At 32.7% G+C, this 20,811-nt stretch overlaps 1 protein-coding gene across 22 annotated transcripts in view; it reads left to right on the top strand.

Moving 5' to 3' along the window:
* Nucleotides 1-20,811, top strand: part of l(1)G0196 (inositol hexakisphosphate and diphosphoinositol-pentakisphosphate kinase) — a 331,048-nt gene that overhangs the window by 241,880 nt on the left and 68,357 nt on the right. For 19 of the 22 annotated variants that reach the window (XM_081736359.1, XM_081736372.1, XM_081736379.1 and 16 more), the window contains 4 exons: nucleotides 4,234-4,351; nucleotides 5,488-5,514; nucleotides 8,949-9,074; nucleotides 10,350-10,475. In XM_081736359.1, coding sequence (XP_081592485.1) covers nucleotides 4,234-4,351; nucleotides 5,488-5,514; nucleotides 8,949-9,074; nucleotides 10,350-10,475 — 397 coding nt within the window. The remainder of the gene's footprint in view (nucleotides 1-4,233; nucleotides 4,352-5,487; nucleotides 5,515-8,948; nucleotides 9,075-10,349; nucleotides 10,476-20,811) is intronic. The other 3 variants (XM_081736363.1, XM_081736373.1, XM_081736374.1) reach the window with 3 other exon arrangements.

Here is a 20,811-nt window from a genome sequence, read left to right as displayed (position 1 = left end):
ATCCGGATATCCTAGACCAAAGATGTGTACGTTAACGATATAGCCACGACATAGTTCCAGACAATGTAAAGTTAACCCTATTTTTCTTTAGAATGAATATACTACGGTCAACTTTATATCGCCTTAAACTTTAAACCAGTAATTCTCAAGAGCCAGCCTTCTGAAGTGGACTTGAAGAACAAGCGAGCAATCACAAGCTAACGATAGAAATAAATTATAAAATTATCAATAGACTTAACAGATGTTACGTGTTTGATATTTTGTCTTTTTTTAGACTCCAATTCGAAATTTTTAAGTTTTTAAATAATAAATATAAACAGATAAAATGGTGAGTGATTTGAGGCTAATATGTAAGCTAATAAAAATGTTAAAATTGAAGACAGTTATAACTTTCATGTGTAGTGCGTTTTTTAAAACTTTTATTTGGACGAAGATTTAGTTAAGGATAATATATTTGTACCGTATAAAAAGTAATTTAAATCAAGAATTACAATGCAATGTATTTCAGAAGTGATAATATTGACAACCCGGCTCAATTCGTGCCTAATTTGGGGATGCAAAATTGAATTGAGCTGAGCGCCTTCCACTCACCATCTAGAATGAGTGGGCAAGTTCTCAAATTCATATGCGAGAGGTTTATAAATTTAACACATACCAAATGGGGATTGAGTTCTAATAAAACATTAATTTCAATGATTAGGTAACAACTATATTTCGTATTCAGTAAAATGTAACGAATGTGGATGTTGTGAATTTTAGTACGGATATTCGGAAACTTTGCCAGACGAGTATCGCTTATTGAGCATTGAGCAATTGAATCCTGAATAGGAGAAACACATACCTTTCAGTTCTCTTCCAGATGACGTTCGCTGATGACCTCGGTGTTGACGAGTCGAATCCAGTATCGCCAAGTTGATACTTCTTATGGACAGGCGTTGTTGCTTAGCATTGAGTCTGGGCTCACTCCCAATGCACTAGATGAATCGTAGAACTTCTTTAATAAAATACTGGAGCTTCTCTAAAAGCTGAAGCTTCCATCCAGATCACGATGACTTCTCTTTCAATAGACTCTCTATCGGACTCCCGGTTCTCTGTGTCCGTCTATCTCTGTCTCTAACTCCTGGTTCTCCATCCAGAAGACCTCCTGTCTCTTGGTTTTGTTCAACTCCTCCGTTCTGGAATTCTCTGGCGTCGTCTGCTGTTCGGCACGTGTGACCTCCTTTCATTTGGAAAAACAAATTCTTTCCTCGTGTCAAGACTCAAAAACTGCTACACTCGACACACTCCGATTTCCCGATTCTAGGCAATTTCCTCATATCCGTGAATGTGTGAAATGTTCACAAACAGATTACAATTATTTTTCATGATTTACAGAATGTCGTTTATGTGGGAGTTAACGCATTACATACATTTTCTTCCTGCATTCGCAGACTCTCCATTGTGCATTTTTATTTACTGAATCTTGCTGACAATTAAATAATACATTTGCATCAGCTTGCGTTAATCTCGATTCTTAATAGTTGTATACCTTCACCTCATTATTTTATAAAACCCGATATCCATAAAATAAATAAAAATTGATCAATAAAATAAAATTATTATACATGAAATTCTGATTAAATTCGGGTACTGCCACGATATTGATAATCTCCTCTCTCTTTTTTTTTTAAATACGCACACACAAAAAACAGACAAACGAAAGCAACAAACATACTAGCAGGTTGAACTTGAAACTTTGTGACGTCATCAGTTCGTGGCCAATAAAAGTGTTACTTCAGCCATGTATTGGATGAACCTCTTGGGATCGGCGAAAATGCTTCCAGAAATGGCATCAGCACGGAACCACAAGGTGAAACAAAACCTGTTACTCTAAAAAATTTATTGTCTAGGTGTTCTGGTGTATCATCCAGTGCATAAGATCCACCGGTATTGTATAGTATTAAATCCATTTTTGATGTCCTAAATGCGACGTGCAGTACGGAATAAACGTCAAGAACTATTTGATAACGCTATTATCCTACACAATAATGCGATAACTCACATAGCATACATTATTAGGCGTCGTTACTTCGATGAGAAAGGGAAGTTTTGCCATACCAATTCTATTCTAATCTCAATCCATTTTATTACGATTTTATCTCCAAAATGAAGGCATTGCGTGGGAAATGTTGTGCCAACAAAGAAGACATTTTAACTGTATTTCGGCCAACCTGGCACACATTTCTGAATCACATGCAGCGGATAGTATTCAGCGCCTTCAGTGGCTTGCAGCGAATGGTGGATAACCTGGATAACTACTTGTAAAAAGTGTGTACTTGTATTTCATGTTCTTGCCACATTAGTAGGGTGATATCATATGTTCCTCTTGTACTTTTGCGTGTTTATATATCAAAAAAGGAAACGTCTAGTATCTTATGTTTGCTTCTTCCTACGAGAGCCTTCTGCATCCCTATGGTAACATTCGAACGTACATACCACATACTTCCAAATGTATTTCTTAGTTTTCATTTTGTCCCCAATTCACGAGAAAATAATAGTTGCTATAACTTACGAATCAACCTTTGTACATATACGATATAATACCCGTGATGTGCAAGATCATCTGATCTCTCGCAAATACAGTACATGATGTACAGCTGGGGCGATGTCTGCTCGATCGCCCGTAACTTACCACGTTTCTTGCTCAAATGTGTGCGCAGCTGGAGGACGATGATTGTATTTATGTTGGTTTATCGCTACAAGTCTCGTTCCTCATTTTGACTCGAACCACAGTGTGCATCACATCATTTTTGGGTTTGTACACTCAATTTTTATTTCCTCGATATTTCTTTGGTGCTCTGCAGTGTGATATTGGACGCTAAAGTCTTGCTTACTTGACGTTATGTTTTAGTACGAGTAGCAATACACCATGCCATGACGCCAAATCACAACTTAACATGACTGGCTACTCACCTAGGGATCCAGCTACCGTCGTGTACACCACTATATGGCCTGTTTAGTGAATCCAGATACTGATATTTCGTTCAGTTTCATGACCTGGTATTCTTGATGGTATTATGTACTCGATATCGGTTGTCAACTGTTACTTTTTCTGTATATACTTTCTCTCTTCTTGAATGACTTGTAGATTGTTATATATTTCCTGTTGTCATGATTTTATTCGTATGTCATTGGAAGCACTAGATGTCTGCTCAGGTACTATGTCATACTTAGGGGCAAAATATCGTTTTTCTATGACATAGTTTCCTCAGTGTTTCTCCTCTCTGTATTCTATTTCTGTTTTAAAAATATATTGAAAAGAAATATACTCTGATAATGAGTACATTCTGTTCTTATTTTGATGTTATATGGTTATTTGAAACTCTTGATCTGTGTTTAAAATGGTATCTTAGGCGGTGGCTTAATGTTAGAGCTCTCACCGATATCTTCGTAAGTTTGAACCTTGGATGCTCCATGTGGGTTTTATGTATCACATATTACTTCACTATAAACTATTTGCATTTATTGGAACCATAGTGGTTTAGTGGTAGAGTGCTTATTTTTGGTACTAAGTGTCCCTGGTTCAATCGCATATTATCTAAACTCATGGTGAAAGAAATGTGTTCTTGAATTTCTCGTGTTTTCACGTTCTTCCCATTCTCCTATCATCATTATTCACTTGTACATAGCATCGGTCTTCTTCCGCTTACAGCATACATTTATCTTGCACATACATCTACAGTTTCGGACGTTAAACTCTAGATTTAGTTTATTGCAAATTAATGGTGGGATAATAAAATTAAGTGAAGTTCAACGTTTCGTGTTACAGCAAAACATCTGTTAATACTACTACTACTATTGCTTTTCTTTCTAAATGATCTCTGGTACAGCAGAATCATAAAAGCATAACCGGAAACGTTAAACTTGGTTTAACCTTTTTTTTTTTTTTTTTTTTTTTTTTTGCCATAGTTCAATTAAAAGCAATAAATCGGTCGTTCTTCTTGGTAAATCAAACTTTGTGGCCATTAATCAAACCAGTTCGAACTGTCTAAAATGTTTATGATTAAATAATGATTTTGAGTATCGTCCGTCTATTTTGAATGGTTTAAGAGAAGGTTTTTACTTGTATACGTGTATATGTAGATATGTACCTAGGTATACGTGAGTTCTGTATGCTTGATTTTGCTTCTTCCACAGGTTATAATGGGTGACACTTAACTACAAATTTTCATGTTATTTTTTATTTCTGTACAGATTTCACGTGGAATTGCATTTCAGCCCAGGTGTTAATTGCTGTGTGCAAAAGAATCTACCTCCTGGTCCTGGATTTAGACCGCATAGTAGAAATGAATCTGTTGGAAACACTGCCATGGTACGTTCCTTTTTAAAATCTTTGATTATATTTATTGGCTGTGCCTCCTTCTAGTTAAAATTGAATTATAAAAACAGTATTCGCAGGTTTGTTTCCTCATCATGTTCTGTTGAAATTGTCTTCATGACATAAGTGCTTTTGAATTTATTTCATATCTATCTGTCGTTGTGAGTTTCAATTGATGTTCATATCCCTCTTATTTTGTTATTAGTTATTAATGTGGTATCTATGTTGTAGTTATTAAAAATTAAACAATACTTTTTAATGATAGTAAAATATACATAATTTATGTGTGCAATACAAATGCACAGCTTTTAGTTAATAATATCATTTGTTTTCAATTATCGATTAGATTTAACAAAAATAAATAAATAAAAAAGATGATTAGAGATTATATAGTTTGCACTCGACGCTACGTCTTTAAAATATAATACCTGTGTAATGCATAACGTTATTTTCATTGTTGTTGCGTAATACATTAACGTGCTTTACGTGATAATGTCCACATTATTGTATTATTATCTAATTGTATTTTGCGACAGTGTTAATGCTATCATAATATTCAGAATTTCGTCATCTTATAAATGATGTAATTCCATAATAATTATCTTTGCTAGATAATTTGTAAAGTTATAAACATAAGAAAGAAAATACAGGTCATGAAAAAAATATAAAGAAGGAAGAATATAAAAAATTAAAGTGTTCCTAAAGCACTTAATATTGTAGAATTTCATTACTGATCTGTGGAAACTTTTTACCTAAGACAGAAAATGAACATTATTTGTCTTCATTTTCTCTTTGCTCGAACAACAAATTCGAACTTCGTAATTAAAAATAAAAATAAATAAAATACTCCACTTGTTTGTTTTGACCTGCAGTCAGTTGATGTGTTTTCCCTGATTGAGAGTTAATAGTGTAATCTTTTATGTAAATGTAGAATTGTTTCTCCCTAAAGTATCCTCGGGATTTATAAGCGTTCTCGAAATGGACGTGAGAGATGCGTACTTACGATTTTGTATTCTGGTTATCGTATTTTATCCATATATTTTGCTTTCTTCCTGCATGACTGTTGCCATCTCCCCCTTTCTTAATTATCCAATAATCTTCAGTATTTTAAATATTCTTTGTTTTAACAGGCATTCTGGAGTGGTTTTTCATGCAAGGTAAATACATATAAGCATTATTGTTTGAATGTGTATATGTAAAGGAAGTATTGTGATTGTGCAGCAGTATTTAGTGGTTACTACTGGAATGATTTTTTTCTTTCTTTTATAGTCATTGATTTCTGCACAACTAAATATTTCGATTTTACTGTGAGGGTTGACAAATACTGACAAATACTGTGAGGTGTTGAAATTATTTATTTTATGAGAGTGATAACGAAATTTCGGTTATAATATCATAAACTCACACGTGAATTGTCTTATGCATAAATTACTTCAACTTCTCTCAGTCGTGGAATTCAGTTAGGTTTAAGACATTCTAAGTTACAACAATCATCGTCAGGAAGTACTTGAATTACAGACGTTATTCCTACGGTGTTCTTGTTACTTTTAAATTCAGATACAGCAGTACAAGAAGAGCTGGCATAAAGTTTTTTAATATGGAGAAATTTATTCCATATGCTAAAGTGCTTCAGTTGATTACTATACTGATGAGTTTCAACTAAAGAAAACAGTATCAAACCACACTATACGTTCAGGAAAAAATAAAGGAAAATCTGTGGAGACCACTATTAAGAACTAGAGTTCGGAAACGTTATTATCTAATCTGTGCTTTCGACACTGAGAAGTACTCACAGTTACACATTTACATCGTGCACACAGTGTATAGTATCCGTGTAACAGAACATGAATTCTGTTGTTTTAATCATTCTTTAAAAAAAATCTGTTATATGGATAATTTTCTGTCGATTACAACAACTACTACTACTGTTAAATTCCTGACGAAATTAATTCTTCTTTCCAAGGAGAGGCAATCACATCAAAAACACAAACAACAATTAATGTTTTACGGAAGTTTCTAATAATGAATATCCGAGGATAATATAAAGCATAAGTTCATATTGATAAGTTTTTCATATTTAGAGGTTTAGTTAGTCGCTCATGTAATAGTTGACTAAAGGAGGGTGCAGACTATGTCAAATTGCGAGAAGACAACCGATGAAATTAGAATAGTCCTGAAGAAGTAAATGACAGAAAAAAAAAATATGAGTATTAGCTAATTATTGCTTTTATTAAAATTGTAATAAATGTAATTCATAATTTACGGAACTCGCTAAGGAATTATTAACGTTCGTTCAGAATGTAAAGTAAATTCACAATTCAAAACTGAAATTATTTTAAGTAAAGATTTAAACGAAACTTTAATAATGAATCTTCGACCGTTGATAACCTGTTTCGTTACATTCCTATCATAATTTCATGAGCTGGAGAATAATATGAAATTATGCAATGGAGCAGTTAAATCAGTATTAGACAACTATTTACACAATTGGAACACTAACCAATACCATATTCTTTTGCATGAAGTTTCATTTGGAATGCTCCATCGAATCATAAAGCTTCGTATTAAAATAATAATTGTATGGTGAAGTTTAAACTTACAATAAATATTGATTCAATTTTTGCAGATTTCAGAGTTTACTTGTTTTCTTCTAAGAAATTATGGTCATAAATATATTTTACACTATGATCTAAAATGCTTTTTTCGTCGTCTTCTTTTCAATATGTAATGTTTAAATTACATGTGTGTATGTTATAGTAACTTCGTTCTTGTGGTTGTCATACACACGATTCACGAGGACTTACAGTGTAGCAAAATTACTGTTAATGTGAATAGAAGTGTATAATCTTGTTTGTTATTAATGTGTATACATGCTTTGAATATTCTCTCAAGGTTGTTATGGCACCATTATTGTAGGCTATTTAATTTGCACACGAACAAAACCAACTGTTTCCTTGAACGATAAAATCCATGGTTGAGATTATTCAAGTCAAGACCAGGTCAAGCCTCCTACTGCCTTCTGATAACAATAGTAAGTGGCTGACCCTTTGTAACGGTAGCAACATTGGACTCATTGACAGTTCCCGAGTGGACGCTAATGTTCTTCTGAAAGTTTGCTGATGATAGGAAAAGTTGGTTTAGTTTGTAATTCTACTATATGTGTAGTAGGAACCAGAGGTTATAAGTACGTAGACAATGTATATGCTTTAGAATAAAGTTGTAGTGTAGTAAAAGGATAGATAAATAGTATTAAGGGAATTAGCAATTAAATTCTATTTCATTGTTCCTCGTTGCTTGATGTAAATTCTTTATTCACTTTAAGAAGAAGTAGGGAAGAAATATAAATAAAATGTTATATTTACTTTGCACATAGTGCCTTATCAGTTAAGGGAAAAATTAGAAAGTTGCGTAGAACGCACAGAATGTAAAATATATGAAGTTAGAACATGTTATGAAAGTACAAATAGTGACTGCATTCTGAAGCTTTAGGTGTCACAGTACTGCGATCTCTCACCCACACCTCCACTCACTTTATCTTTTAATGCACAAAATCCAGTAGTAGGTTGTACGGAGGTACTGAACTAGAAGGATATGAAAATACGTAAGAGACTTTGAGTGCGAGAATTGGAAGAATCGAATATGGGAACATCTGTCTGATGAATTGCTAAGCAGAATAGGTAGGTCAGTGGCAGTCTTGGTTGGTCATAAGGCCATGGAATGAGTTCTAGACAATAATAGTACATAATAATAACTCGCAGAGTTACAACGTTGGACGATTGATGTAATACTTCTCATTGATGATCAATATATCTACTGTTTGATCGAAGAAACCTATTCGCCATATTACGTGGGTCACTATGCTTAAAGAAAAGCTTGATATGAACTTGAACTAAAGAGCCTGTTTCTTGATGGTAATACCTAAATAAGAAATCAATTGTTCATAATATGAAAGTTAATGTCGGTACTAACAAGATTTTTGTTTGTCAACTGTATCAAGTGTTCTATTATGATATTTTAAATAGATATCCAGTTGAAGTCTCATTACAATTATCTTTCCCACAAAAATACTGAGGGATGCCATCTTTCGGAAAAATGCAAACAAAAACTTGAATTAGAGTAAGAAATGAATAAAGCAAAATTATGTGAAATAAGATTAAACTGTCCCCTGTCCCTTTACCCCACCTTCCGTCCATTCATCGGGCTCTTGGTGGAGTATTGAGAAAGAAGAAAAACAGAAAAGAATGATGAAGAGAATTAACATTGAGAATCATAAACATATAAAGAATATATCTAAATCAATTTTTTAAAAAAATATCTTTTGTCTATTTTCTGTCTTTCACCTTAAATAAGCTATCTCTTTCATACGTTTCATGTAAAATTAGAACGAGAACGAATTCCATCAAGGTATTTGGGTGTTATTAAATGCCCAACTTCCTTATTTTTCCTGTAGTATTAATTCTAGATTCAGTAACTAATTGTAAGATAATCTACATTATTATATGATTACTGATAAAAAATTCAAAGACGTAGTAATCAAGTGTTACGTAATTTCAGCGTATTATTTGCAATAACATTTGCTTCTTTCCATTAGAAACAGGATTCAACTGAAGCTCCTGCATCTGGTTCAGAAGGCAGTGAATCGTACAAGAAAATCGACGAAGAGGATTATATTCACTTTGATGATCCTAATCGAGAAGAGGAGACCAACACACGTTCAGTGAGTTTGTGATATAAATTAGGAAGTAATTTTTCAAGTAGATGTATTTATGCACTGCGTAATCATTCTTAACCTGTTTGTTCTTGTGGTAGGAAGGTGTCTGTAGTGAGCATTAACGGAAGACTTACTGCATTAATCCACTTCTGGTTCATCAGAGAAATCATGACTCTGGATTATATGATCGAAAAAAATCACGTAAATACTGTGTTAAAATGCAAATTTTGATTTTTTCCCCTTCAGTGAAGAAAACTCAAAAATCATATTACTTCTATAAGGATATGTACATCCTTTGTATACTACCAATAATAAATATATATAGTATATTCCATTATATCAGTCTAATAATATTTCAGTATTTCTACTTTTTGTTCCTTTATTATATACATAGTGAAGAAACAAGGAAGTGGGAATAGTGAAATATATTGGAATTCTCAGGAGATAACCCACATGTTTGCGATTTTTGGTTTGATTAGTTTTGCATCCCTTTCAGCGAGGCTATATGAGACGCTAAAGCTTAACGAGGATCCGAACCACATGAGTTTCCACCAAGAATCGAAGAAAACATATAAAGTGCTCCAGCTCAATAGAATCTTACTCAAAGCATTTAAAATTAATCGAAAAATCTTCCGGTTTATATCTAGTACAAAGGAACAATGCAGACATAAGTAGAAAAGATAAAATTTGTCTTAACAAAATCAAAGAAGCAGACAGAAGATTTTAATGCATCTTATTTTCGTTCCTTACCCTATTTTCTATTTGGCAGTGCCCTTATCCCGGCAATTTACCCATACATGCAATTGCAAGCATTTCCTGATTATGTACTTTTACTTTATAAAATAATAACAGTTAAATTTTCTTCTATCTTTTTATTTTCTGAGTTGTAGTTTGGAAGGTAAGTCCCAAAGTATATATATTATCTTATTCTCTTTTTGTCTAAACTACATAAAAATTTTGATTTTGCATTTTGTTAGAAAGCGAAAAATATATACAAATATGTAGCATAATACCAAAAATTCTCCAGCTGAAATAATAACATATTGTATGTACTATTTATTAATTATGTAACTTTTTCAACTAACTTTAACCTACGCTGATAGCTACCATTTTAAGTAGTTGATAAAACGAAACTTATAATGAAAGAAGCATGAGTTTGGTGATAATATGTAATTACCCAAGCATTTGAAAACTACCTTTAACACAAACAGTGAGTGACCTACCAAACCTCAGTAAGATTGTTACAGTAATTATACTAAATTTTTTCGTGCTTGTTATTAGGTACGGCAACATATCAATGATGGCGATGATGATTTACATCCTAGAAAGAGAAGAGCAGTTGGTACTACTTCCACTTTGTTACGGGAAGGAAAAGAATTTCATGAATATTGTCCTCGTGGGGCTGAGGTAGACATAACCATGGCTATAATTTTCCTTGTTTTCTCTCCTAATGTATTTAGTTTCTTAAATGGGTACCTTGTAAATGTTTACATATATTTTCTCTCTCTCTCTCTCTCTCTAAATGTGATTTGTCACATCAAAATAAGAGAAAAAGTTCGTACGAGTCTGGGAGGAAAAGTGCATAGTTTCAGAGTTAAGGTTGTCCAAAATCGTGGAAAAGCAAAATTTCAACACGCGCTATTTCAAATTTAAGAAACAGTGGAGCGTCGATCTATATCAGCATAAAGAAGGTCATACATAAGCAATCCAAGAATGCATATTTTATCAATGTTCAGTGCGTAGGCAAGGGATCCCACACAGGGTATAATTCCCAAATATGTTTTTAACATAGTTCTCAGATATGTTTAGATTTTAAGGTGGATCCGAAGTAGGCAAAAGATAAGTGAACATGCTTATATGTGGAGAAAATAATGAAATACATATACCCTAAAAAATATATATTGCAGCACGCATCATAACTGAACATGAGGAACCTTGGGACTGGCGGTTTCTAACACTTCGACTTCCTGCCAAAGTATACTGTGTTCAATGTTGTCAACATTTACCTTTTGCCTACTTTGGATCCACCTTAAAATCAGAGCATATCTGAAAATTCTGTTGAGAGCATGTCTGGGAATTATTCCCTGCAGAGAGTTCCTTGCACACCCATTGCACATCGATGAAATATGCATTTTTGAATTGCACATGTATGATTTCCCGTACGCAGATATAGACCACCACTCCACGGTTTCTCGAATTCGGAATAGTGCGTCTTGAAATTTAACTGTTTTACGATTTTGGACACCACTAGTTCTGAAACTATTTACTTTTTCCCCCAGGTCCATATAAACTTTTTCTCTTATTTCGATGTGAGGAATCGCCTCTTACAGTTTGTCGGTATAGTTCATTAACATCCTGTGTATATACAAAATTAATATTCATGCCTATTACCACTTTATTTGTTTCTTTAAATATATATATATATTCCGTATAGCTCGAGTATTTGTTTTTCTTGTAGACTTAGATACATATTTCGTGTGATATTATTTATAGTTTTGTATTAAGTTTACGTTCAAAATTTTATTATCTTCTTACAGTGAATCTGAAACACAACACACACATATGTACAGTGTGTATGTGTGGATTATGTTTCGGTAAGGAAATTAATAGAAACAGAATTGTAGTGAAACCAAATAGGGGAGAGTGGTTTTCTTTGGGTGCACATACTATTGCGTTACCGTAAATACTAGTTACTTCAATAAAGTAGTTTTGTAATATGTAATCAGTTTCTAAATGAAAAAGAAAGGAAAAAACTTCAGTAATTAAAACGAAAAGATAGTAGGTACCACTGTTGTCTTCTTTAGATGGTGTTAGTTTTCGTGTTTATTTTCTTCATCAAACTGTATTAATAACACTTTAAAATCCTCTTCTTATTCTTACTGTACTTTTTGGTGCGTAAAATAATGTATGTAGTTAGGAATAGCTTAGTATGAACTTTTACTTTTGCGTCTAAATCCCTAGACTTTCCATTTTTTCCTCAATTTTTGCTCAAATTTATCTGTTTCATGTTTCGCATGTTTTCAAAACATTTTTTTTCCTCGTTCTATTTCAGCTTCCTAAATTATATCTAATAAATGAAAAATATTACTTTGAATATTTATTTATTTATTTTCAAGACATACTGAGATTAAACACCAGCTATTTCCTGTTTATACTGTTCATATGATAAATTCGTGTCACTGTGATTTTTCATCAATTCTCGGAAAGAGAAAGAAATCTGTAAAAATGTTCTTCAGTGAAGCAGTCCTTTATGACGGTAATAGATTATTTAAAAGAAAATATAGTGAACATTTCTCATCATAAATCAGTGTGACAAGTCAAGAAAATTGACCATAAAATTCATCTTATGTGAAATAAAGAAACGATATAATATTTATTAAACTATATAAAAGAAGAGTGCTAATGGGAACCATAATAACAATAATAGAACAGATTGTCCATGTTTTGTCCAGATTGTCGAAAGGATAGATTGAACTTTTTTCTGTTTTAATGGGAAGTAGAAATTCTGCCATTTATGGGACTAGGAAACGATGTAAGATACGTCATTTCTGAGATTGTTTTACATATCCCACACACGCATACGAGCACAGTTTTTTGAATTATTGTATAATATAGATTATTTATTAAATTTGTTAGATTATTCTGATAGTATACATAGAACACTCAAGTTGCTCTCATTTTCGTAGGTATTCAGTTTCAGAAATGGTGACATTAATACAATTTCCTTAACGTAAGACAACCACGTTCTGACTTTATGATATATGATATTATTCATAAATACTGTTAATTTTTGATCAGAGTGAGAGATGTAATTCACAAATAAGTACCCATTTAAGAGGTTAAATACTATACATAAAAACTTTAAGCTTAATAGTATATCACCGCACAGCATTTTCTTTGCAATCCTATTGAGACTGCTTTTTTCTTTCTCTTTGATTCTGAATTAGATTGTACTTTCAAATAAACTCCTAAAGATAATACAAGTTGTAATTAGAAATATAATATTGAATTTATCAACGAAAATAGTTAGGTTTGACGAATGAATTGCAGTTAATTTCCGTAGAGAAAACATAATTATTTGAGCATGCTTACGGAACGCGTAAATATGGTACTCTGTTTGGATTTTATCCGTTGTAATTTACATGTGACTTGACAACAAATTTAACGGTGAAACTTTTTATACAAAATTAGGGTATGTGCTGAATTACCAATCACTTGAAAAAAAGTTAAATCATATTTTTTTTTATTGTATTCTACCTATGTTCTTAAACTGGAAATGAACGATAAAATAACTAATAGAACAACAAAGTGTAAGGAAACTTGAACTTAAAAAGAAGCATGGAATTAATCCTGTTATGGTCTTCCATTAATTCTTATATGTAGTCCTTACTTGCTGAATTGTTTTATGTCGGAAAATCTCTTCTTTTCTCCTCTTCTTTCTTATATGTGTCTCTTCTGTTCTGCAAATTATGTGTGGAAGTGCATATGTCATTTTAAAAAAGACCACATTTTATTTAAAGAAATCTATAACATAAACTGTTGGTAAAATATTTTAATATAATCTTAGAATAATACTTGGAAATAGGGAAAAAAAACTTTGTTTGATACAAGTTTGCAATTTCCTGTTTATATATATATATATATATATATATATATATATATATATATATATATATATATATATATATATATATATATATATATATTTGTCCTATTTACATATTTACAGTTTGCGCGGAAAGTGTTGACTTGACGCAAGTGAAAGCTAGAACTACAAATGAGAAGACGCCGAACACACCACAAAATAAAAGTTAGAATACTTAGGGGATAGTCAGTATTTTGTTGAACCTCCTTTCCTCTTCTTGCCAAGGCGAGATTTTGGAGGGTAACAAGTGGTAAATTGTCTCAAACTTCTCTGATAGCAGTTTCCAGAAGAGACAAGTAGAGATGTCCATACCCTGTAAACGTCTCTTTATGATAGACTATGAGTTTTCTGTGGGGTTTAAGTCTAGACTTTGTCCTGGCCAATCTTCAAAAAATGGGACACAACCATCTTTAAGCCAAGATACCACACTTTTGGCTGTATGACAATGTGCTCCATCTTGTATAAAAAAGACGCTCCACTTTTTGCAAAGGACGATTCCAATACATCGTTTAATAGCTGAAAATAGACAAACTGATTCATGGTCTGGTTTCTAGGGAGAATTAACTAACTCTCCTACACCACCATAACTAAAGGAACCCCAGAACATGATACTGGCACGCTGTTTCATAGATGGACAAGTGTACTGAGGAAGGGTGGGATCAGCACATGGAGGACGGTACATTTGCTGGCAACCACTGCCACTAACAAAAAAACGTGGCTTCGTCAGTCCACAACACTTTTTTTCAGTCACTAACAGTCCAGATACTTTTTTTTTTTTTTTTTTAAATACAGAAAACCAGTCTTTCCTTACGATGATTCTCTGTAAGAAGGGGTTTTCGGCCATCTCTGTAACTTCGTAGGCCTAAGTCACCATGAATTTTCTCCTGCACCGTCCGAAAGAACGCATTATTAAACAATGCAGGATCGTTTTCTTTTAATTCTGTACCCGTTAAAGAAGCTTGCTTCTGCAGCTGCCTTTTCATGATTTTAGCGTTCTTTAAGACACTCTCCTAAGCCTGCCAGACTTTGGTCTTGGACGGGGCATTTTGACTTCTTCTTCGTCCTTAAAGGTTTCACCAAACATACTGTTCTCAGCTTCAGACCCGTTTACTTAGAGATATCTTAGGATCTTTTTTACTAGCTTTAAACAAGGCAATTAATGCCTCAGTTTCATCAGACTTCAGCACGTAGTAAGACATCTTGTCACAAAGAAATGAGATCACAGTACACATTGAGCAGCAATAAAATTATACGAAATACCAAGAGCACGTTCACACGCCAGGTAGACCTATCGACCCACAAGAACAAGTTGAAACTTGTTACTCGACTGCGAGCAACACAAGAGGTGAGTATATCCTGCCAGCGAGTGTTTCCTGCCTTTACGCGGTGTCATTAAGGAAATACGCGGATGGTGTGTAAAAGTGCAACATTTTTTTACGCTTAGCTTTAGGCGTCAGTACTTTCCGCACAACTGTACTTTCCTTATCTGTTATCTTCATTCCTTAAAACTTTGTTAAAGAAAGAGAAAGAAGCTGATATAATGTTGATGCATTGAAAAATTACATTTAGTAGCCGGAAAAACGGTTTACGGTACGGATACCAAACGAAATACGGATTTAACAAGTTAAAGATGTGGATTCTAAATGAATTTCTGTTCGATTTTCTTATTTCCTCCGTATCACACAGAACAAAGAAGATAACCAAAAATATAATTTTAATTCGAGCTTAAAACTTCAGGTAAATACAGAAAAACATTTAGCGGATCATAACTCTTATTTTGGTGCACATGAGGTGTAATGCGAAAGTAACAATACATCGGTACTAATATTAACGAATACATCAGATACTCTAAGGAAAGCAATGAGTCTGTTTCAGGCTTATCAAAACACTTCCTTGCCACAAAGCATAATGTCAAAGAAGTTCCAGTGTTTTACGAGACATCGTCGTTTATTGAGAGATTTTTAGTAACATGCTTTATTAATAAGAATTCAAATACACAGCTACTTTCAAATTTGAATTGATATTTCTTCTTCTTAGCACGAATTTTCTGCCCGATCAGTTTGTATGTTTCACACTTAGGTTTTCCTCTCACACTGGTTATGTATATACATAAGAAGAGTGTTAAATGTATTTGACAACACTGCATAACGGACGAGTCTAGTTTTTTAATGTGTTAATAGCATCTGGTTACATTTGTGTTTTTTCAGCTTAAATTCAAGTGAAATTCATTCGTTTCATGTGTCATCTATAACATTTCATTGTTAGGAGTGCATATTACAACGGACGATGAGTGCAATACATATAGTATAGTGTACGTATAGTAAAATAATTGTAATTGTGCCGAGATCGGTGATATGGTCGTGTTATCTAGCTCTATTGGAGGAGATTTACTGTGGAGGGTAACGGCCTCTACTCTGAAGGATGATCTTGCGTAATGACCTGTGACTCGTCAACCATCGGATTCAACCGCGGTCGTGGTTAGGAGCTTACGTTAGTAGTATGTTCTGTCCTACATAACCTCCGTGTTGCATAAGGACATAAAACACAAAAGTTCAATTCACCTCAGTTGTCCATGTTGACGGGGAGACATTGGACAAGATTAGTGAGTGCATAAAAATAAATGAGATTCTTTATGCTAACGAGCTTGTTTTTATTATTTAATAAGTGGAAAACTGTAAGTGAAAATTGTGAGAGCAGCGTACCTTAACAATGTCATCCTCACAACCATAAGGAAGAAGTACCATGTAGCGTTCGAAATTATTGGTTGATATGTCTTCATTGGAGCACGTGAACGGTAAGGGAGTTATATATTATGCTGATAGTTTCAAAGTCAAGAAGTCACAGAGTACGTCTTTGGCCGTTTCTATTAAATTCATATACAAATTGCATTCTTTCAAAAAGTGAACCAGAGATCCGAATAATTGGTAATTGGGAGGACAAAATCCGGGGAAAAGATTTGATGTGATGGAGTTCAATGATCTACATCTCTGTCACTCTTACAGCATTCTAAGTCTGTAAGCTGCTACATTGTTGCAGTAGAAATTTCTTCTTCTTCTTCTTCTTCTTAATAATTATATATTTAAGAAAAATTCGATCATCAATTTACATAAAGTTTATCATTGATAATATTACCATCTTGAACAGACTTACAGTGTAATGTTCTTTGTAATTCGACTAAGTGTGAAAATCATTTTCTGGTCAAAATGTTCCTTTTGAACTACAATTCTATGTTTCTGCATATATATTTTCTACATTCCTACATTCTATATTGCCTGGAGTATTTTCTGATAATGGGATTTGGGGTTAATAATCACTTATCTCCTTTTGCAATCTGGCGCCAGGGAATTTGCTAGCTCACTTCTCTTGTCAGTTCTTTCGGAATTCTCAAGAACACCTTTTGATAAAGATGATCTAATTGAGATTTTTTTAAAGTCACAAGTTCATTTAATATCTGGTCATTTAGTATATGGAATGTTCGATCTTCGGGAGTACAGGCTTTGCCACTCAATATCGTTAACGTGGTACAGTGCCAAATCTTGTATTTGCTGTATCTCGTAAGTATATTAATATTCTGTCGATTGTACTGTTGATGTGTGAGTACCCTAAGAGGCCTGTTGAAAGCTAATTGTGTGAAACCATGGAAAAGCCTATATTTAAAAGTAAATATATATGTGAGTTATTTGTAAATATGAGTTCTGTTCTAGAATCAATGCAACAAAATCAGCCCGCGATGTCAACGAAATGTTTGGCAAGGATGTGGAAAATGATAGCGTAGTACTTGCTTGTTTGGTAATTATCGAAGTACCAAATTTTTGGGCAACTATTCCTTCCATCAACAAAGTGAATTTCTTAGAAGGGATAAGGGGTAAGTTTTATTGGTTTTGAGATAAACTCACAAATTTTAATTGGAAGAAAAAGAATGAGAAAATAACACCAACAAAAATATGCCTATTTTAAAATCATCTATCTATCATGACTGCACGCGTATTGCGAGGTCAAAACTAAGGACAAACAATTCTTTATACGGAGATAACTAATAATATTTTGTGAAAATACAGTTGGCGATTTTTTAAAATATAATTTCATAATATTATTCCACGACTGACAAAAAGTACGTGTTCAAATTGAAGATAAATTCCATTAACAAAATATAAAATGATTCATAGGTCCATTTTAATCCAACAAGAAATCTATTTCACTTCGAGGTCGCAAGCATGGTGTCTAGTTAGGATCATTCGAAAATACTAGCACTAACAATGGTGACAGCAAAATATTAACTGCTAATGGCGCATCATACGTCTAGATGAATAGTGGAAGGCGAATGCACTTTATTACCCTTAAAGTCCACAACTTTGGGTTTGTTAATTCTAATCATATTTCACTTTTGTCATGCCAATATACGTAATTGACACTCGCAGTTAAATTGCCTTGATATTTCTTTGCTACAAATGACTTTCATAATAATAATAAAACCTGTTCGATATGAGGTATTTAATTTCCAAATTATGAAAACAAAATTTCATCTATGGCTTCAACAAAAATAAGAAAATAATTTTAATTTTATGTATTTATTTATTTATTTATTTATTTATTTATTTATTTATTTATTTTTCATATTTTATTTTGAAGTAAAATATACTGTTCGTAATGATAATGTTTAAATGCATGAATTTGCCAATGTCGTCCATAGTAAACTAAAATATTACGGAATGTGTTTAAAATATGCTAGAGAATACTTTGTCACATCAAACCACAAAATTATGTTGACGAGAATATTCCAAAAATGCGTAAATAAGCAGTATAATCAAAATGTTAGAACATGAACAAAGAGTGCTATTCACAATTTTAATATCTATGAGCGTACTCCAAAATAACTAATCAGGCTTCTGCGTTGAATGAAAGATAAACAAAGGTCATAAGATCACGTTTAGTGTTGCGCACAAGACGATAAATTTCTTGAGTCTCGTGGTCAACACTAGTTGACTCAAGTTTTAATCTCAAATACTGTTTCAGTGTTATACGTATATAATTTATAGCACAAAAACTATACATTAATAAAGCGTTTGTATGAATAGGATGAAGAGAATTTATCAGCTTTTCAAGATACGCAAGTCATTACACGATATATTCCAATAATAAATATGGTTTAAATTTTGTTATATCACACCTTTCGTGGACTTCTTGTGACGCAGAAAGATTCTGATAACTTCTAGATAAAGTTAAGTTTGTAAAAAAAGGTCATAAATTTTGAACATAAATTTACAAAACAAGATGAGAACAACTATATCAAGAATCAAGACGAGATGAGAAAGCCTTATTTCTCACCTACACTAATCATTAATCAGTTAAACTTAAACATGGCTAAAGGAAGAAGAAAAAAGCTTCTGTAGTTAGTAAAACGTTTGTTTTCCCTTCCCAAAGAAGTAAAGCCAAATCTCGAATTAAGCAAGTAGCTTGCCTAAATTATACTGTTCTATGTCTGCTACTTTTTAACTTAATTAACCAATGCCCAGAGTCACACTTTAGTTTCGACAGGAGCGTAATTTCACATTTCGCCAGGGGTCTAGGTTTCCTACCAACATAAGAGTTTCAAATTTTTTGTAGTACACGATTTATTGAAATATATGTATTAGTCAAACTCAGTTGGAATGCGCCCTCTCCTTCCCAAATGACGCCTCTCTCTTGAGTATTACATTAACTTCATTTAAAGACTAATTATAACTAACATTAGTAAATCAAATAAAACGCTAACATTTCACGTTTTTTTTTTCTACAATGAGCATGCCAGAAAGAAAATTATATTTATATGACTTTAATTTCATTCATCTTTCGTAAAGAATATGTTTGGTTTGTAACGTAATTTTGAAACAAAAGCAAAGGAAGAAAAAAAAATGGTCGATAACAGTCTATACAGAGATTACAGTATGTACAGTGTACCTATAAAAACTAGCTTTAGTATATTATGCTATGCATTGTAAGGTCAAACCACAAAATTCTGCAAACACCATAGGAAAAAAACAATACTTCAAAAAATGCTAAAAAAAAAAAAAAAAAACTGCTTACAACTTATGAATCTTATCTAAAGAGTCAACTTATAAAAATAAAAAATGGGCAAATTTCCTGAATGAGCGAAGAAAAATTCAAGAAGAATCACAGTTTAACACAAATATAGTCTAAAAAAAAAGAAGTAATTGAGAAACAAAACTTCAAAGGAAAGAAAATTGACTTCAAAGCCCAAGTACCCACAAAGGTAAAAAAAACAATATTACCTCGTCAACTCTCCGTTCATCGTCCTTGTCGTGTCAAGTTGTGAGTTCTTTCGTAATAAGTTGTGAGACTTATTACATGTTGATCAGAATGTTGCAGATTTTGCACAAAATATTTATTATGTATTTTGCCTAATTATTTTTGTATCATATCGAGACGAGACATTTTCTCCAGCTCGTCTCGTCTCGTGCGCATTTCTAATTCTGTGCCGTTTATTTGTTAATTGAATAGTTGAAAACCTTTTACTTGTTAATCGAATAGTTAAAAAACCGGATAAAGCTTAACGGTTAACCGTGAAAGTTAATCACTGTTTAATCTTGAAACTGTATTCGCTTGAAAAAATATTTGAAATTTTTTTGTTTCAAAATTTTGTTTGAATTTTTTTTTCAAATTTTTAGTTTGAAAAATTTTTCGTTTCCAAATCTTGTTTGAAACTTTTTGTTTTGAAAATCTTTTAGTTTGAAAAATTTATTTGAAAGTGTTCGTTTCAAATCTTTTGTTTCAAAATTTTTGTTTGAATTTTTTTGTTTAAAATTTTTAGTTTGAAAATTTTTTCGTTTCAAAATTTTGTTTGAAATTTTTTGTTTTGAATTGTTTTAGTTTGAAAAATTTTGTTTAAAAGTTTTCGTTTCAATTCTTTTTTGTTTTGAAAATTTTGCTTTGAATTTTTTAGTTTGAAAGTTGAAAACATTTTTAAATGCCATGAATCTTGTTCAAAATTTCCACCAAAATCTAGTGAAATCCTGTACTGATACCGGATGCTTAAATTGGACAATTTTCAAAATTAAAGGGGTGGGTCAATGTAGCCGTCCTAAAATTTTAAAGGGGTGC

The sequence above is a fragment of the Thermobia domestica genome, chromosome 13 (assembly GCF_964235325.1).
Source record: "Thermobia domestica chromosome 13, izTheDome1.hap1.1, whole genome shotgun sequence".
Taxonomy (NCBI): Eukaryota; Metazoa; Arthropoda; class Insecta; order Zygentoma; family Lepismatidae; genus Thermobia; species Thermobia domestica.
Note: the sequence above shows the minus strand (reverse complement) of the source record. Positions and strands in the feature narration are given on the sequence as shown.